The sequence below is a fragment of the Molothrus aeneus genome, chromosome 1 (genome assembly GCF_037042795.1).
Source record: "Molothrus aeneus isolate 106 chromosome 1, BPBGC_Maene_1.0, whole genome shotgun sequence".
Lineage (NCBI taxonomy): Eukaryota > Metazoa > Chordata > Aves > Passeriformes > Icteridae > Molothrus > Molothrus aeneus.
The window spans coordinates 29,811,073-29,831,188 of NC_089646.1; the positions used below are offsets into that span (position 1 = coordinate 29,811,073).

Sequence of the window (20,116 nt, forward strand, 5' to 3'; positions counted from 1 at the left end):
GTTTAAAAAAAATAAATAAAAGCAAGCAAATATGAGTTGTGAGCAAATATGATCCAGGGGGCAGCCCAGAGGTATCAGAGGTCTCTCCCATTTTCTCCTACCCACTGCCCACTGGGGTCCCTCACTAGCCCATCCAGGACCCTTCCGCAGGTCCTGGCTCCCGCTGTGGGCACCCCTCACTCACCATCGAGCTCCTTCCCCAGGTCCTGGCTCCCGCTGTGGGCACCCCTCACTCACCATCGAGCTCCTTCCCCAGGTCCTGGCTCCCGCTGTGGGCACCCCTCACTCACCATCGAGCTCCTTCCCCAGGTCCTGGCTCCCGCTGTGGGCACCCCTCACTCACCATCGAGCTCCTTCCCCAGGTCCTGGCTCCCGCTGTGGGCACCCCTCACTCACCATCGAGCTCCTTCCCCAGGTCCTGGCTCCCGCTGTGGGCACCCCTCACTCACCATCGAGCTCCTTCCCCAGGTCCTGGCTCCCGCTGTGGGCACCCCTCGCTCACCATCGAGCTCCTTCCCCAGGTCCTGGCTCCCGCTGTGGGTATCCCTTGCTCACCATCGAGCTCCTTCCCCAGGTCCTGGCTCCCGCTGTGGGCACCCCTCACTCACCATCGAGCTCCTTCCCCAGGTCCTGGCTCCCGCTGTGGGCACCCCTCACTCACCATCGAGCTCCTTCCCCAGGTCCTGGCTCCCGCTGTGGGCACCCCTCACTCACCATTGAGCTCCTTCCCCAGGTCCTGGCTCCTGCTGTGGGTATCCCTCACTCACCATCGAGCTCCTTCCCCAGGTTCTGGCTCCTGCTGTGGGTATCCCTTGCTCGCCATCGAGCTCCTTCCCCAGCATAAAGCCCTGTCTTGAGTCACACCCAGGCTGGGGCTCCCATTTCAGTGTCACACTATTGCTACTGGGTCCAGTTCTGGGACTGTCAGCTCAGGAAGAACATTGAGGTGATGGAGCATGTCCAGAGAAGGGCAAGTGAGATGGGAAGGAGTCTGGAGCATAACTCTTTTGAGAAGTGGCTGAGGGAGCTGGGGTTGTTTAGCCTGGAGGAAAGGAGGCCCCGGGGAGACTTTATTACTCTCTACAATTCCCTAAAAGGAGGCTGTGGCCAGGTGGGGGTCGGTCTCTTCTCCCAAGCAACCAGTGACAGGACCAGAGGACAGTGTCAAGCTGTGATAGAGAAAGAAATAATATCCTCACAAAAAGGGTGATTAGACATTGGAATGAGCTGCCCGGGAAGGTGGTGGAGTCACTGTCCCTGGAGACGTTTAAGGAAAGAGTAGATGTGGCACTCAGTGGCACGATCTAGTTGAGGAGGCAGTGATCAGTCATAGGTTGGACTTGATGATCTCAGAAGTACTTTCTTAAACCGATTCAGTGATTCCAGGTGCGTGCTGGGGGTCCCGGCCCCGAAACCCCACTCCAGCCCGGCCCGGCCGCGTCCGGCCCGCCCGGCCCAGCGCAGCTCTGCCCACGTCTCGCGACCGCGCCTGGCGCCTGCCCACAGCGGGGCTCTAAGATGGCGGCGGTCGACACGGCCGGCGGGCAGGTGAGCGGGCGCGGCCCCTCCTCTCCCCTCGGCCCGCCCTGGCCGCTCCTCTCCCCGCCCGGCCCCGCCCGAACGGAGGCCGTCCCGGCTCGGCCCGGCTCGGCCCGTCGCACCCGCCCGGTCCCAGCGGCCTGGGCCTCCGCCTCTCGCTGTGCTCGGCACCGCCACCGCACCCCGAGGCGAGGCGCGTCCGTCCTCCCACGCGGGGCGGCAGCGAGCGGCTGGGATCCTCCGAGAGAGCCCGGGCAGCCCTCCCTGTCCTTCCCAAGCAGCCAGGGAGCCCGCCTGGGCCCTGCGGGCCCCCCCGCGGCCGCGCGGTGCTGCGGCGCAGAGCCGGGGCTGACAGGGACGGGGCTCCAGGGTGGGGAGAGGATGAGATGTCGCATAACGGAGTGTGCGAAATACGAATGTTTGAGCACAGCCTTCCTGTGGAACGCTACCCCCGGGTTGGTGCTCTCTGCCGTAGGTGTGCCTTCCCCGTTGTCACGTCGGCCCTTCCCATCGCTGTGTCCCGCAGTGCCGGGGCCCGACATCGGCACACTTGGGGTGTCTCACAGCTGCTTTTCTCCAGAGATCACCTGGTGTTCCATGGGCACATTATGCACGTGTAGTAACAAAACTATGGCCATTTGTTCAGACCTTTGCCCTTCCCGACATCTGCAGTTGGCAGCTGGCCGTGCCCAGTTCTGGGCAAAAGGCAGGGTCCCACAGGCGCTCTGGGGAACAGGCGGCCTGTGTGTGCCTGGCTGCCTCTGGCCGGAGAGTGCCGGACGTCCCACACATTAGCAAGTTGTTTTGTGTAGGTTTAGCACACCCAGAACACGCTGGAGTGGTTGTGCAGCCAATACAGGCCACTCTCAGCATGCCTGTCAGTGCTTCCAAGCCGTTTTGTGCATGTGAAGTTGTATCAGTTTTGTGTTTTAAACAATAGAGGACATAATGATTTTGGGCACAATAGCTCATGTATTAAACCCATTTTTTCTGATATGCATTTTAGTATTTATCAACCACTAGTAAAAGAGATCCATAATTCTTACATTAATGGGTTTTGTTGCTTTTGCAAGTTATGACACCTCAATAATATACTCTGAAAATAAAAATCGTGTCTGCATTTTTCAATGTTAAATGTACAAGCAGAGTTTTCTAGATGCATAGTTTTAAAAGGTCACGTGCATAGTTTTAAAGTAAAGCTGCATAAAATAAAGTTGCAACTATAATGCAAAGTAAGCAGTTTCCTCATTCATCACAAGTACTGGATTAGCTGACCTGAGTGAGAAGCCCATTCTCCAGTAAATATATGTTAATTTCTTGTTCAATGTCTACCATCTATGATTCTCCACAGGAAAAGAAAATTAGTGTAAGTTTAGCCTAATCACCAGAATATTTTTATCAATTTAAAATACAGACTGGAATTTTAATACCTCTCTATCTCTCTTAGATTATGTTACAGTTTTCTGTAATAAGGTGCTGTGATGCATATATTAATTTTGGTTACTTTAAATACTGAGTTCACATATGTTACAATGTATTGACTCCATAGCAATGCAGCATATTATACTGACAAATGTACTGTATACTGTCAGGCAATAGAAAAACAGCTGAAGATTTGTGGCTATAAGAGCAATGTGGATGTCGTGGCATTGTATCTGGCTAGACAGTAAGTAAAATGTTTCTTGCTTTGACTTTTACTAAAAGTAGAGCACGCAGTAAATGGAAATCTCTCACAGTGCTTTCTGTACCAGGAACTCTCTGAACATCATTTATATGTGAAATACCAGTACATCATATTCTTACATAGTCCATACATGTTGTGAATGAAGAAATGGTAAAAGTGCACAGACTCACAGCAGCACCGTGCTCACAGCTAACAGCTTCATCCCTAGATACACAATCTGTCTCAACCCAGAGTTGCTTGAGGGTCTGTGAATTCACCGAGTTGTACATGAATTTCTGCCATGGGGAGCAGAGGAGTGAGAGCTGATGGGCTGATCTCTGCCTGTTCTAACAGGCACATAAGGCTGGGTGGAAGGAGTATCAAGAAGGCAAATGAAAGAACACGGGACCTGCCCAGTCTAGGAACTGCCAAATTTCTGACCTCCCTGAAGAAATGTGTTACTGCAATGGCAAAACTCAGTGGTACCACCCTTGAAATTACCTGCATCTGTACTGCTGAGAACTGAAGGGAGGGCAGGGCAAGATAAAGTGAATACAAGCGCAAGAACACTTCTTTTGGGCAGGCAGTACTGATGAGAGAGCTGATCTCCTCTGAGAGCTTAATGAAGCAGCTTGAGATGTAGGGCAGATGAGGAGAAGATGTACTAAGTGAAGGAAGGCAAACTTTCATGAACCTGTGGGTGATCTAGTTTGATAGAGGTGTATGCTGTAGTATGAACATGCTGAGAGGCTGCCATAGAGGGATGGATACATGACAGGACATACTTCAAAGTTTTGGGAAAGCGGCTTGGAATTTCTGGCCAGGGCACAATTCCAAGTGTTGCATACCTGTCTGCAGCCTCACAACTGCATCCACTGCTCACATGGTTGATGGCATATAGAAAAACTAAGATAGTTTAATAATTTAGAGACAAGGTTTTCAAGGTCTCTTGGTCCAATGAGTGAAAAAAAAGTCTTAAGGGATTAAGGGATTTCAGTGTTGTCAAGTCTGTTTTTTAGTGGAAATTATATGGTCTTGAAAATCTAAATTTGCTCACTAATATGTTTAAATTCCTTATCATATCTCCTGATTTACATCAAGAAAGTATTTGATGCTTTGTGAGGTAAAACATATAGTTACTGTCAAATTGCTTAAAATGTGCATTTTAGAAAGAAGAAAAAAGATAAAATTTAAGGGAGAAGTTTCAATAATGAGAAAATTACAAGGGGCATATATACATACTTTCTAAACAATACAATTATTATACCACAGATGTAAAGAATTAAGACTGTGTATACAATGTTAATTGGCATATTTTCTGTTTTTAAATGCTTAAATGTGTGCCCTCACTAGCTTTCAAGTATTTTTTTGGTATAGAATAAAAAGAAATGCTCACATGGCAGATAAATAAGTGATCTGTCTTCCCATTAAACCATTTTGGTAAAGATGATGCAAGATGGATTCTTTTATGATTGGATAGAAATGAACTCCTTTTATTCTATATCAGTTTATATAAACTTGAACCCCAGCCAAGCTCAGTATCAGATCATGCCTCCTTTAGTGTTGGTTTGGCGTATTTTTCTGATAGCTGAAATAAGAAAATGGAAAAAAATTAAAGTCAATCAAATAAGAGGGAATGAGTTTTTATTTTTAAACCACTACTATGAAAGGAACATGAAACAATGCATTTTGGACACTGAAAGCTGTCATCCCAGGAAAACTGATTAACTTAGCAGTAGGTAGAAAAAGAGTGCTGCAGGCCAAAAAGGATCAGTTTATAGAAGACATACAAAGTCTGGGAGGCATGTAGAAAAGGACAGGCTCTTTTAAAATGTTTGAGGAATTAAGCTCTACCTGGGGCAAATTAAATGCCTTAATATAAAAAAAAAAAAAAAAAGGAGCAAAGCAGTAAACCAAAACCAAAAAGCCAACAGATTGAGGCTTGGAGATAGTGAAGATGAGGCTGTTACTAGACAGGGAGTAAAGCCAATTAAATGTAAAGCTGTAATCTAGTTATAGAGTGGCAGTGACCAAGAATATAAGAATTTTATATAAGAAATTTTGGCTTTGCTACCTGAAATGTAGTTCAGGGACGCACAGGAGAATTAAATAGGAGCTCTTTAGGAGCTCTGCATGTCCTGTCAACAGCCATCTGCTTGTCCCTGCTACTTGCAATAATGTCTTTTTCTGTTACTTGTGGCAGTAGACTCATTAAGTATGTATTTGCAGAGTTAGTTTCTATGGCTTATCTGAGGAAGCCAAAGAAACAGTTTAAAGTAGCAACATGAGAGGATAATCTGATTTTCAGTAATACAAGGGACTAAAAGTATAGTGCCTCAACTTTGTAGAGTTTGCTCTTGACAGACTTTTCATTTGCAAAAGCAAGATGAGAAAAGGCATCCACCCTCCCTTTGTCTGTACCTGGAGGGTGTGTTGGAAAAAAAACAACCCAACAAGTAAAAAGACAGCACAGAAAGATAGAGACCAGACTTCACAGCTGGAAAACAGACATGCCTTTAGACTGATAATATGAGGTTAATTTTTATCAGTCCTGTTACCTTCTGAAACACTGGCCTTCATCTTGCAACACATTAAAATCCACAAGAAAATTTTTATTATGGCAATTAAAAATTGTCAGGTAAAAGTAATCTATAATTTTTCTAGTGGAAATTAAGAACATTTATTTATAGCAATGAAAATAAAGAAGAGCAGTTAGTTAAAATCACTCGGCAGCTCACTAATATTTTCTGGTCAGTAAGTAATTTTTTATTTATAGTACACTAGCAAGCTCAAAGTGCTAGATACACAATGGAACATAAAACCATACTAGCACATGGGAGATCATTTCAGCCTCAGTGGATGTACTAAGTTTCTATGAGAATAGGACAGGAATGGAAAAAAGGCAAAATTTCACAATATACACTAATATGAAAAATAATAAAAAATGCACATTGATGTGCTTGATGTCTGTCTCCTGTGGCTGGACAATCTCCACTGCACCTTCAAAGCAGCTTTGCTTTTAGCTTCATGTCCCCAGGGTGCCAAACTTCTCCTCCTGTGTTCTGAGCAGGATTTCTACAAAGTGCAAAGTACATGTGACTCAGACTCATAACTCATGCTGTTATGGAAAAGCAATTAATGTATCACTTATTTTGTTCCTGTTTCTTTACTACCTGCTGCCTTGTTATGTTTGCAGGTGTGCAGAGAGCTTACACTGTCTCTGCCACCTTCTCTTTGTGTCTTTCTGTACTATACATTCCAAGGAAGTGTGCCTTTCTGGTTCTTGTCTAATATTATTTATGGAAAATAAAATATTTATCAAATTAGTAAGCACTATTAACATTAAGAAATTTGTTACTCTTTTTTTTTCTCCCATCAGAGGTCTAAGAAGTATCCCAAGTCTATCACAGTTTCGCAGATTAAGGTATTTGTGGATTAACAACAATAAGGTAATTAGATATTCCTTTAAAGAGCAGAACAATGCATCTATACTCCCTGATTATTATTTTGTGGTCTTTTCTAGCATAAAGTATTATATCTATTGTCAAACAAATAGATTCTTTTCAATTTCCAGGCTAATTTAACTGTCAAATATAACAGATTTGAAGAAAACTCTATTTGACATTACAGAGCTAACATATTTTCCTTTAGATTCACATTAGATTTATAAATTTTATTTAAGGAGCTGAGGTTTTGTGCTAATTCCTGAGCTCCCAGTGTAATTAGAGGGGGCAGTTCTTAGAACAGACTGAGGGGTGATGCGGCTGTAGGACAGGAGTGGATTGCAGGAAAGGCATGACTCTTCTTTTATATTCTGGCAGATATGCATAGTTTATTTAGCAGGCTGGTGGTCAAGGTGAGGCTCCTTTTTGATGTCATGCACATGAGAGTGACATAAAACTTATTTCACTCTCATTTCACATGAGAGTGAAATGAGCTTCTCCCTGTGCACAGGAGCAGCACTGCAGTTCTAGGGATGACAGGGTATGAATATTTTACTGTACAGTAGTTTACATGACTTCCACAGTGAGCCCAAATTCTTCCATCTCCAGAATTGCTTAGTCAGGTAAATAAGTAGATCTGTGAGCAGCAGAAAAAATAAATTTGCATTCCCTGTCACTTCAGAGCACGTGTATATCTGCTGCCCCAGGCTAGCATCAGTTGTATGGCATCTTATGTCCAATTCCTCAAAAGATCTCTAACTATTTTTGAAAAGAGCAAATGCATAGATATATTAAAATGTTTAACTAAAATCACAGGTATAATAGGGCTTTTCCTTGTATAGCGAAAGGACATTAAAGAAGAAGAAGAAATGGCCTGATGACTAAGCTGAACTGATCTTGCTGATCAAAAAAGAGAAATAAATTGGAGTTTTCCACAACTCTCACTTTTCTTACCTAAGCAGTAACAAAGAACATTCTTTTGTTGTTCTATATAACTTATGTGGCGAAGTCACTCAGTGGCTTTTCATAGGAGAAGTCTTACTGAAATGCCTCAATAGGAGCAGCATATTTTTCTGTACTTAATGGTTTTATCAGAAAAAAAGCAAACTTCCAATGATTCTGAAAACAAAACTTGCCAAAGATTGGGAAAACCATTCCATTTCCACAAGGGAGTGTAAAAACTTCTGTCTTGTGCTCTTCCTTCCAGCTTTTAGGTACTGTTAATACACAGAGCAAAACACATTTATTTCAGAGTCAGTGGCAAAATTCAAGGACTGAAATAATGCCTTTCCTGACAAACTACTTTTTGTCACAGAATTCACAGAGTGAGGAATAAAATTCTGTTTGTTGTTCTTGCATTTAAACTGTAAGATAAAAACTTCAGCACCATTAGTATTCCCATTTCTCAGTGATTATAAAGGTCAGCTTGCTGTCCCACTGCAGATACTTTACCTTGCACTGGAGTCAAAAGTGTATTGGAATTGAGCTATTCCAAACAAGGAATATTCCATAGGAACTGAAGATAACTCTTTATTTGGAATACACCCATATTCATACTGATTTTTTATTCTGTAACTCTAATTGATTCTCTAAGTATTATTAGATGACATTTCTGATGAATAAGAACCATTTTGCGCTCTTTGAGCTTGCTGGTGAAAAGCAATTTAAAAACAAGATTCTGGGTTTATTCAAATGACATATTTCAGGAATATTCTTAAACCAATGTAGAATTATTATGCTCTACAAGGGTCTTTTAACAATAAAAATGATTTCAAATATGAATAGAAGGAGAGAAAATGTGGAGACCAGTCATTTAAAGAAATCTCTTTCCAAATACAGATGTTAAATGTGTAGTTCAAAAAATTAGGTAAGGCTCTACTGCTTATATTTGATTTGTAATTAGTACTTCTAATGAAGGTTCAGTTGTCAAGAGAATCCTTAAACCAAGAGTCTTAAACAGAAATATAAGGAACTACCTGTGGTTAAACAGTTTTCCAGAGGCCATGTTTATAATTCTCCAGCACCACATTCAGAGTGACATATAACAGTTTGCCTAACTCTAATTTCAGATCGAAGATTTAACCTTCTTAATCAAAAACTATTACTTGACTGAGCTCTATCTCAACAATAACAAGCTGACAGATATATCAGGTACCAGTCTTCCATTTTTAAGTTGTTGAGCAGAGGCCTACACTTTCTTTTTTCTGTATTGGCATTCAAATTTATAAAACTGGATTACAGCAAGTAACTTAATGGTTGAAAGATCCTATGTATTAACACATATTAATTATTAGATATTTAATTTTTCCAACATACTTGAGTGACAATAAGGTGATGTATTTATTCTGGTTTAAGGGATGAAATGTCATTCACTTTATGTCAGGCAATTGTGAAATTTTTTTGATCTTACATGATCATATTTAATATTGAGAATTTATAACCTGAAGTATTTTGCAAAGTTACTGCCAACCTTGGTTTATTTTAAAAATGCATCTGTCTTATACTTCTATTTTAGTTTTGCTTGTCCTTGTAGATTAAAATGGCTTTACCAGACTTGTAAATTTGTGAATGAACAGGCCAAACCATAATACATTTCTAAATATTTTAGACATTTTAAATTTTTTTTTCTGTCCCTGTTAAATGCTGGATGAGAAATGATGTTGATTTGTTTCTGTGAGATTTCAAGCAAACTTTATCTTTGAAAGACATAAACATAGATACAAGAGACAATACAGATGATATCAAAATATGGATAAACAGAAGAGTATCATTAGTAGAGAAAGAAAATACTGTATATGATTTGGAAAATGAGATATCTAATCTTGATGTGTGAGGATGTGAACACAGTCTGGGTCAAAACAATATTTTGTAATAGTTTTTTAATACATCAATAATTACTTGAAACAGAATTATTTTCTAAGGAATGCACTATTTACTACTTGTAAGACAAAGGTAGGATTAGGCATATATTGTTCTTTGTCAGGCAAAGGTAATATTAGGTCAAGGTAGAAGAAAGTGAGTTAAGCAAAGATTACAGGGATACAGGAGGAATGAAGGGAGGTAGAAGAGAGGTTGCAATTGAGGCTGATTTGTTGATACAAGGGTGATGTGGACAAATGGAAAAAATTGGAATGAAAAAAAGATAGGCATGTGCTTAAAGGATGTGACTAGAAAGGTGAAAAGGATATTGAAATATCTTTAATTTATTGCTTAATTAACATCTCATGCAATGTGTTACTAAAAGACAGGCATACATAAATAACTAAATACCAAATTCAGTGTACAGCATAGCAAAATAATGTTCTAATAAAGGCAGCTATGGTGAGAATGATTAATTATTTTTCATTTTATTTCAGGTGCTCTGAAACACCTATGTTCCTTACAGATTCTGTTTCTTCACAACAACGAGTTAAAAAAACTTGGCAAAACAGTGAAGGAATTGAAAGGAATGATAAGCTTGCAGACTCTAAGTAATACCTTATTTTTATTTTGCAGAACAGCAAGTAGTAGCTTTTTAGTTTCTTATCGGGATGTTTCTTGTCTATTTCCACATCATTTGCCAATAGCTTTTGAAGCTAATTAGCAATTTCAGCCAAATTTGACAGAAGAAAGAGATCTCTAAGACATGAAAATTCCACAGAGAGTACCTCAACTGAGGAAAAACTGCTAAGTGAGTTCAGAAGTTAACTTTTTGGCTGCTGGCTGCCAGTAGCTTGGATGATGTCTAAGCAGTTTACAGCTGCCTCTCTGTAATGGAACACAGGAGTAGGGTGAGATTATCATAGAGGAGAAAGGAGTTGAAAAATGGGTGTTAGCTGCTGTTGAGACTGAGTGATAGCTTATAGAGCCCAAATTCCCGCCTCTTTAATTGTCTTGCTTATAGAACTTCCTTTCTGCATCTTTTTGGCAGACTGGATTTCTTGAGTCTAAGAATAAATGTACTTTAGGTATTATTCATAACAATGTCTGTTAAGGAGCATACTTTCTGATACACTGGCTGAAAATGAAAATTGCACCATCTCTGAAATTTCAAATGAAGTTATACAAGACAATGTCGGTGCCACTAAGTTACAATATAAGAAGGTAGGATTATATGCTATTAAGGTGTTGAAAATGAAAATATAAGCAGTGTTTTTCCATGATTCTTAAAGGAATGTCAACATAGGTCATGCCAAAAGCTCAGTACTTGGAGAAGACAGTAAACAAGTTTTGTGCCTTGGTGACATGGTTAAGGAGGGGAATGTCAGAATGTCACCAGGCCATAACACCTCCTTAAGCATTCAGAAAACTGAATGTGTGATTGTGGGAAAGGAAAATATGAATGAAAAATTAAAGTTTTAATTGAACTTGACCCTGAACTGAAACTAATAAAAACAAATCAAGTGTTTAGGAAGACAACATGCCAGCCAAACTATTGAAATTCTTGTCATTATATACAAGATAGAAAAATGAGTCCATTTAAGGATGCAATTGTTTGAAGTGATTAGGCAGCGTCTGGAGAGACATCCTATGTATGAATGGTGCAGTCACTTGAATTTAATGTTAGCTCTACAAGTTAATAAGGAGCTTCAACAAACACAGGAAGTTTGTTGTACTTGTTGCAACCATCTGTGGGAAATACAGAGCAGATAGTTAAAGTGCTGCTGAGTTATTATAAATGGCAGTTACAAAGGGACAGTGAAAATTGTATGCAAATTGGACCAGCCACCACCACAGAAAAGGAAGTGTTTGAAAGAACAATCAAACAATATATATAGTATACTGATCTACCCTAATTTAAAAAAAAATGTTGTTTAGTTCAAATATTTGTACAAGAATAAACAGTAATCAATGGGAGAAACTTAACAACCTTAATAATCATAACTTTAAAGTCATTCCTTCATGACCTTTGCAGTCATGAAAAAAACTGTCAACACGTTTGCTTCAAGGGGATTTTGTAATAATGAATTCTCAAATTAACAGGTCTCTACTGGGTTAATAAAATGCTCTGTCATATTTGAAGTAAATTAAATCAGTAAATGAACAAAATAAATTCTAAAAGTCATATCCTATATATTGTATTACTATATAATTTATCTGCCTTCTTGCAATATTAATAAATATTGAATGCGTACAGAATTTGCACTGTGTAGCTTTGCAAAGGGCTGTGCCCATAACTCACTTTTATAAAACAAAACCAGTGAGACTTCTCACTGTTATGAGGTAGATCTTTTTTATTGCTAATCTGATTTAAAGAAAAAAAGTCACTTGCTAACCCTCATTAGAGCTTCTGGATGCTTAACAACATTTTATTATTTGGTAGCTCTTGGGGACAATAGAACTATTAAAACACGCTATTATTGTTTGCTTCAGGAGTAGCATCCAGCTGCCAAAATGTTGCATTTCTCTTCCTGAAGGCTCTCTTGTGATTTTAGCCACTGCCCTGCACTGGATATGTAGCATAACAACCATCCTTCATCAGGTGTCTAGGGAAGACACTCAGCTTCAAAAGATTTACTGCACGTGCTGCCTACAACTGCAGCCTTTTGGGAGATTCAGAGTGCTGCTTTATGGGCTCACCCTGTGCTCACATCTCCCTTTTGGAATCCAAGATTTTTGTTACATACTCTGTAAATTGACTCAACTGATTTATTGTCCACAGCTGATAACATCCTGCTGCTAGACCTCAGAAAACTCTCTTGTTCACTACGTTTCTGCCCCATGTGGCAGAGGCACACTGTTTTCCTACACTCCAAATAGAGAAAACAGACAAAACTGTGGAGGAAGAAGGCATTATCCTAATTTGTACAACTAAAATTGCATGACCTTGACAAGAAAGTAGATAGCTCAGCCAGAAATTGATCCCAGATGTTTTGTAAAACAAAACCATCTTGATCTGTACAAGGGTTGAATTTATTGTAAAAATGAGGAGTAGAAAAGTGCACATTCCCTAAAACAAACCTACAAATCAGTGTTGTTGAGCAGGGACATAATCCAAGCAGCATCCAGATTCACAAGTTTAATATGAGACTGTTTTGTGCCTTGGAAAATATTCTCTTGAATCTTTATTCTATTCCACTACCAAACATACCTGCTTTTAGAGATCTTTCTGAAACATTTTTCTCTTTGGAGTGCTATAGTATATTTTCTCGACTCAAGAATAGATTTATCAGATGCATACATAATATTCTTTCTGATTAACACTTTCTAGGAAAAGAAATTCATTCTGCTAAAATAGAACTTTCTTTTGCTGCCACCTCATGGGTGTTTTACTAATTTTAAGTACAGCATTTTTAAAAAATATGTAAAAGAATTAAAATAAAAAGTTCTCCTCTGAATACATGAACAGGTGTTTTCTATGAAGGAGAGGACAAATGCTCATTCCAGCCTTGTTGCATCTTCAAAATATCTGCTAAATCCCATCAAGCACTGAGCCCCCTCAGCAGTCCTGAAGAACATGAAATTACATCTTGTAGATTACAAATCTGAGTGGAATATTTTCTGACTTTTTTCTTCTACTATCTCTTACTACCATCTTCCTCTCCCTAACTGCTAAATGACATATTTTTTTACCCTAGAGCAAGTATTAGCCACAGCCTCTCCTCAGAAAGAGAAAAACAGATGACTGCAGACTGTAGCAGTAGTTGTAAAGATGATTAATTTAAGATTTTTTACCCTGCTCTCATGTCACCTTGACAGCCTACTGATTATTTTTACTGTCTTAGAAGAACAGCATTTGTATAAGGAGATAAAAAGCATTATAATGTTTTTTATTTAGAAAAGAGGTCCCACCCTACAACACTTGCTTGTTTATTAGCTCATCTGTGAATGAGCAAGTTTCTGTTTTAATCAGCCTGAGATATCACTATCACTAAACAAACTGGCAGTGAGCTAGGCTCATGTTCCACACCTGGCCAAGCAGCAGCACAGGGTTGATACCTGTCTCTGTGTTGCAGAGGTTTGGTTAGACAGGTAACCTGAACCTGAACATAAACATTTTTGCCAAGTTGCTAATGAGCTTTTGGAGCTTGGTATCTCCAGTGTCGAGGAATGCAACTGGAACCCAGGTTCTTAGGAATTTAGGCCCTCTGAAACATTCTCTTATGTTTCTTGAGTTTTCAAACTCATCATCTGTCAAAATATCAGAAGGCTGTGTATTTGCATTTTATATTGTATCTGTGGGATACAGCCTCTTATCAGCTCTGATAAAGTCTTAGGTGTCCTAAAGCTCATCTGATATTAAAAACTCCATCCTCCTACAAATTTTGTGTCTTACATTTAAGCTGTCACACATAAAAGACCCTTGTTATTTAAAATAGGGATTACCTAACACTACATAAGAAAATCAAAGGCAAACACATCAGTGTTTTTCGCTATAAAGGTTTGGAGTGCATGATGACACCTTTACTCAGATCTTGCCTGTGGTATTTTGCATACTCTGCAGTAAGTCATTTCCTGCAGTCCATGTTTAGATGAGTAATTTCACATGTGTAAAGTGTTTATGCAGCCTAAGAACAATTTGAATTTGATATTTTGTACAAATCTTTGGCTCCTAGTGACCTTTAATTTTCCTGCCTTGCAAAGTTGTTGTTTTGCTGGGTTTGCTTTTTTGTGACATTGGGGCTTTTTTCTGTGTATGTTTTGCAGACCTATTCCATAACCCTCTGGAGTATGATCCAGACTACCGGCTTTATGTGATATACTTCCTTCCTTCAGTTCAGCTCCTTGACAGGAAGTGTAAGGATTGCTTTCCTCTCTCACAAAGCACTGTCAGTGTCTTTTGGTTCTAACCAGTTTGGAAACATAGGTGAAATTATCCTATCTGTTGTTTTACATGCATTTGTTGATAGAGAAAGAGAACTAATGAACCAGATACCTTTTTATTGTTAAGATTTATCAAGAAAAAAGAGTTTGCATGGCATAAACACTGTCAAATATTTTTGATTTCTTTTTATATTATGTTGGTTTTTTCTTGTAGCTTTGTCTATTTGAGTAAAGATAAAAACGTGCTTAGAAATGTGTACCTATCTCTGTGCATTCACTGGTATATTCACATGGGTGAGTGTGCTTGCTTAGGTTTGTACATGTTTCTGTACAATTTAAGTACATATATGCACATTTCTTGATAAGGTAAATGCAGAACAAGCTTTCAAATATAATAAATATCCACAAGTTATCAAGAGATCTTTCACAGCTTGTCTACTGAAAATTCTACAGAAAATAAATTTCTTAAGAATAGCCAGATATCACATCAGTGAATCCATAAACATGCCACAATGTACCCAGAAAATCACCTTTGGTGATTTTTATCTCTGGTATAAGGAGAACTGTGTGACTGACAGGACTGAAAATTACTGGAGAGCACTGAGAAAGTAGCTGATTCCTACCTCAGCTCTGTAAGAAAGTAGTGAGGAAAATCCAGCACCTTGAAAAAGGACTGAGCAAGGCAGGTGCAGGACATCTGCAGGTGCTGGGAAGCTGTGCAGCTGTTGTGTAGGAGAGCTGGTGGATGGGCCCCAGCAGGTGCCAGGGGCTGATGAGGAGTTGCTGGATCTGACCAGGTGCCCATTTGCTCACACACAGTCATTCTGCACAGGTACCTCCACTCTCCTGAGCACTTGCTCTTGTGTTACACTTGTGCTTAGCACATCTGCCAGGCTGCTACTAAAATATCACTTTTTGACTGGGGAGTGATGACTGAAGCTTAATGTGCTGAAAAATACGTGTTGCATTTACATGTCTAGAAACACTTCCTTAAACTTCCTGGACTTCGTCTCCTAACTACAGTTCTACTGTAATCAGTCCTGGATTAAGACTTGAGGCAGTAATTTGTATCAAATTGTATCCTGGACTTTCTATTTAGTGAAATATTTCTCTAAAACATTACAAAGCTTCTTCACCATCTGTAGAACATTACCAGTATAGTCCTGGCTGTCTCCTTCACACAACACATGCGCTCATGTTCCACTACCTTCAGGCATGACTACTGCAGTTCCTTCCTAATTGGTCCCCTAGACACCATGACTCCAAAACTTCCCTGAACTGAAAATGCTTCTGCCAGTTACTTGTTCTAAAAGTTTAGCTGACTTCTGTTCCATAGCTGAAATACTAGATTAGTATAAGGTTCATAAAATTAAGCCACCATCCCCAATTTGATTTAAGAGCCTCAAACCATTTGTTTAAAAATTAAAGTTATTTCTCTTAAAGTGGAAAACAGGAAAAACTTAAACTTTTCTTCTGATTGCACTCCTAGGGTTTTCTCTGTAATTGACCAATGGGAATTGAACTGGTCTTAAACCAAGACTTGTTTTTGCTATTCATAAATACACTTCCAAATCTTTACTTACTTCTGCAGGAGATCTCATTTAAGCAGCACAAAAAATCTTGCTTTCTAGCATCTTCATTTAAAATTTCGGATCCTACTGCACTCAGAAGAAAATACTTTACTGTATAGGGCTTCACCCTAAAGCCTTAGAAAGTATCACTCCATGTTCCCATTTTTAATTGCCATGAAATTGTGTAATTAATATTATTATTGTTGTTAAAAAAACTGCACAGAAAATTTATGAATCACCTTTTGTATGCTACCTTTTCAACTGATAGAAATAAAATTAATTTTTTTATATCCCTTTTAACAGTAGTTACACAAAAAGAAAGGGAGTCAGCACTTAATCTCTATAACCCCAAAAGGGCTTGGGTGATGCAGTCAGTAGCTTTTGGGAAGAGAGCAGACACATCCCTGGGGACTACGGTGGGATCTGGCAGATGCACTCAACCAGCCAGAAGACCAATAATGGCCTCAGGTATTTATAATGCTCGAAGGAAGGCATACATTTTTAGGTCATTTGAATTAGAAATGTTCTTTTTCATTCATCTGATAAAACATTATTGGTTTTAGTAATAAAATATAAATGCATCGAGAACTCAGCTTCATAAAGTAAGTAGTCATGGCAGCAGCAGGCAACAATGAATCCTTCTACTGAGAGTATTGTGGCAGATAAATTCTAGTCACTACCCTGTAGTTACAGAATTGTCCTTAAAGATAACTGAAAAATTTTTGTCAGTAAGAGTCTTATGTTTAGTTTTACTTCTATTTAAAACATCTCAATCAACTTCTGACTCCCAGTCCTCAGCATCATAGAGTTTTGATGCCCTCTAGTGCTTTTACAAGATAATCTCCTGAAGAAAATATTTTCTTCTAGTGTTCTAAATTTTATGTATCTGGTTTTGTAAGCAGATTCCTCTTTATGCTTTTCAAGCTGGGAATATTTTAATGATGTCTTACAACAGCATATAATTCAATTTATAGAGTTCTTAAACCATTCAGATCTTGAAGGCAGCATGATCCTGGCACAAGAAAGGAGGTGAATACCAGCTGGAACCATGAGACTTGTATCACAATCCAGAACTAACTTTGAAATCCCACACAACCTTGTCAGCTTTTGATGTTTTAAAGATAAAAACCCCACCATTGTGCATAGATAACTGAAATTGTAGCACTTTAATCGTGCAGATGAAAGTTTAGAAAGTAATCAAATACCTGCAAGTTTTTTTTTAATGTATATATCACAATAGTAAAACTGAAAGCAGTGTATTTAACAATGATTTTGAAGAGGTTGGGGAAAAGAGGATAGTTTAAGCATATTTAATAATTTGTTTTGCTGATGATTATCAAAGCAGGCAGACAGCTGTCTTTATCTCTACCCTGCAATCTTACGCATCTACAGCGGCCTCATTTTCTGTGAAAGAAAAAAAAGCCTGGATGTGTATGTCTACAGGAAATAAAATACAAAAAACTTAAAACTACCTACACTTAAAACCCAGCAAATACTTGCTTCCATATTATTTTAATAAAATATTATCTTAAAAATTTCAAATCATGTGCTAGTTTTCAATTAATTTGAACAAGCAATTTAGGATCAGGATAGCAATCAATTCTCAGCTACTCAAATTGCTGTACAGCCATTAACATCATAATTTGAACTTTCTCTTATAGGTCAAGAATTTGGAAATAACACTAATAGGTAAGTAATGTTTCTTCTTCCTTTTGCATCTCTGAAGCATTTAAGTTCCTCTTCCTATGCCTAAAAAACACCCTAACTAGAGAAAATGTAAAAATAAGCATTTGAAACAGTTTCAGGTCTTTGTATTCAATATAGATGCAACTCTACACTAGGTTTGTTGTCTAAAATTTAGTATTGAAAGGTATTCCACATTTGGAAATGGGTACATAAAAATGCCATTTATTTGTAAGATCAAACACTGATCACTAGAAAAAGCATGCTCAAAGTATTAGAGCATCAGAATAGCTGTTCTATATTATGTCTCAGAAAATGTTCTCCTGACTGGCTGTTCAGAAACACACTCTCTGGAAAATATTGTGACTTGTAGAATGAAATTGTTTTATTCTGTATGTGATGTTAATTTTATTCTGTTCAGTTTCAAAATCATAGAAATAAATGTAAAAGTTTTATCTCTGTGTCTAGATTGAGACAGGAGAAAAGTTGCATTTTAACGTGATGACAGTTTAGATGCAAACTTTGTAAGAGCAGATTTAGGTATCAAAGAGCAAACTTTAGGTATCAGGCTTGGCTTTACTTTCTAGCTTTACATATGAGAAGATTTGAAAAAGGCATTGAAGGAAATAACAAGAGCCTACATATAATATCCTTTAACAGTACTCTGAGCACAGCTCTTTAAAAATCAAGTTATTTCTGTTGAACAATTAAGTCTTACCTGCCTTCAGTGCAGTAGGCTGTCCTCATTGCTAGAATGGATGTACAGCTGCCTGGAGTAATTTGTGGAAATGCTGAGGCTTTGCAAGGTGTCTTTTCATGACAAAGTTCATGACACTCAGTGGAGACAGTCCTGTGGCTTCTACGAGGTGTGTTAGTACAGGGACATCTTTAAGAAATAAGTTCTTGTAAGACAAAGTTTTAACATTGTATGTGAGTTGGAAGGTTTTAGTTCCTTGTCAGTGCTGCTCTGATGGTGTGAATCTGCTGCTTTTCTCTCCCAGACAGCAGCTGTGGCAGGATACACGAACACAAGCTCACAGTGATCTGGATTCAGAGCTTGGAGATTGGATATTTGCCTGTGGGCTAGTTAAGAATCCACAGTGAAATAAATGTGCATTTCCAGTAATGGGTACCAAATCACTTCAATCATGTCCATTGAATCAGAGCATTAAAAGTATATAATTACAACTTTTGGGGGGGAAAAATTGAAAACAAAGAAACATTTTTAAGTCTACTATAAATGCTTTTTAAATCATTTATATATGATTTTTTCAAATAGAATCTCATGACTCCAACCTTTTTTCATTTTGTTCTGCTTTCTTAAATTTGGTAGAAGAAAACCTTCTGAAAATTTAAAATTTTTAAATCCTCCCTCTTTAGTATCATCATGACTGCTACTTTCATTTTCCAGAGGGTGTGTCTTGTGAATTAGTTCTGAAGTGGTTTGGAAATGTTCAGGGGATGGACTTGCTTTTTTCTTTTTGCAGAGTACCATTTGAGGACCCTGAAGATGCAGTTTTAGTGCGGGCAATGACAAGATCTCTAATGGAATTTTCCTCTGTGGACTGGAACAAAGTAGCCACCTGTCAAGAAAGGCGGCTTGAAAACAAAGCAGAAGAGCCCCTTGAGAAGCTGACAGTCCAGTTCAGATGAAAAAAACCCTATTTTTCTCTCTAATGTTAACCCCATAAGTAGGTTAACATAAAGCAAGTACACAACAACACACATCGAATTAAGTGAAATTACAGAAAAAAATGATAGTGTAACATTTCTTTTATCACATGTTGTATAGAGAGTGAAGAAATTAAGAAAACAAATGATAAAAAGTGGCAATGTTATAATAAAAGTTGCTTGAAATGGAATCCTTACCATAATTTTGTTATCCAAAAGTACTAAAGTGCACACTTAATTTTTAGGAAACTAAGGATAAATACTTTTATTTCTTATAATACACTTCCTCACATATTTCTCCTTCCATTCTGTCAAGGCTTAAAGTCAATAATGATTTCTAAACATTTCAAAGCCCTTCTTTCAGGCTGTAGCTTGTCTGCTGAGTTCCTTCCTTCTCTCCTAAGTTAGCCCAGAGCCACAGGACAGTCTATGTTGGCAGGGCTCTCTGGAGCTTATCTAGTCCAGCTTTCCTGCTGGAAGCAGGGTGGAGATGAGGTTGTCTGGTGGGGAATCAAAGATTTCCAGTGAGCAAGGCACCACCACTGGGAGAATGAAAGCAGGATTAGTGCTGGGGATTTAGCACACTTCCAAAACCCTGACTCTTTTGCCCTGAAGGGATGGATTTCAGAGAATCATTGAAGAGCAACACACCCCTGTGAGCCCCAAACGCTGTGAGTGGAACAGGGAGGCAGCAGCACTTTTGCATTCCCAGACCTCAGAGTGGAGGGTGACTACAGCATGACTACAGATCTGAGTTCCAGTCAGGCTTTTCTTGCCTGCCAGTTGTCCAGAAGTTAAATTTG

The 20,116-nt window shown here is 39.1% G+C and overlaps 1 protein-coding gene across 2 annotated transcripts; it reads left to right on the forward strand.

Moving 5' to 3' along the window:
- Window positions 1-1,499: 1,499 nt before the first annotated feature.
- LRRC72 (leucine rich repeat containing 72) lies at window positions 1,500-19,504 on the forward strand. 2 transcript variants are annotated; one of them, XM_066554048.1, is made up of 9 exons: window positions 1,500-1,548; window positions 3,132-3,205; window positions 6,582-6,651; window positions 8,715-8,796; window positions 10,002-10,115; window positions 14,272-14,361; window positions 16,263-16,427; window positions 17,621-17,648; window positions 19,130-19,504. In XM_066554048.1, the coding sequence occupies exons 1-9, from the start codon at window positions 1,519-1,521 to the stop codon at window positions 19,293-19,295; spliced, it is 819 nt and encodes a 272-aa protein (XP_066410145.1). In that variant the 5' UTR covers window positions 1,500-1,518; the 3' UTR covers window positions 19,296-19,504. The 2 variants fall into 2 exon arrangements, with proteins under 2 accessions (XP_066410145.1, XP_066410154.1); XM_066554057.1 differs by lacking the exon at window positions 10,002-10,115.
- The last annotated feature ends 612 nt before the right edge of the window (window positions 19,505-20,116 follow it).

What these genes read in the sequence shown, in the direction of transcription:
- LRRC72 (XM_066554048.1), top strand. Translation starts at nt 1,519, where the DNA reads ATGGCGGCGGTCGACACGGCCGGCGGGCAG. An exon ending in GCATTGTATCTGGCTAGACA is followed by an intron (nt 3,206 to 6,581) that starts GTAAGTAAAATG and finishes TTCTCCCATCAG; the next exon opens with AGGTCTAAGAAGTATCCCAA. An exon ending in AAGACCAATAATGGCCTCAG is followed by an intron (nt 16,428 to 17,620) that starts GTATTTATAATG and finishes TTTCTCTTATAG; the next exon opens with GTCAAGAATTTGGAAATAAC.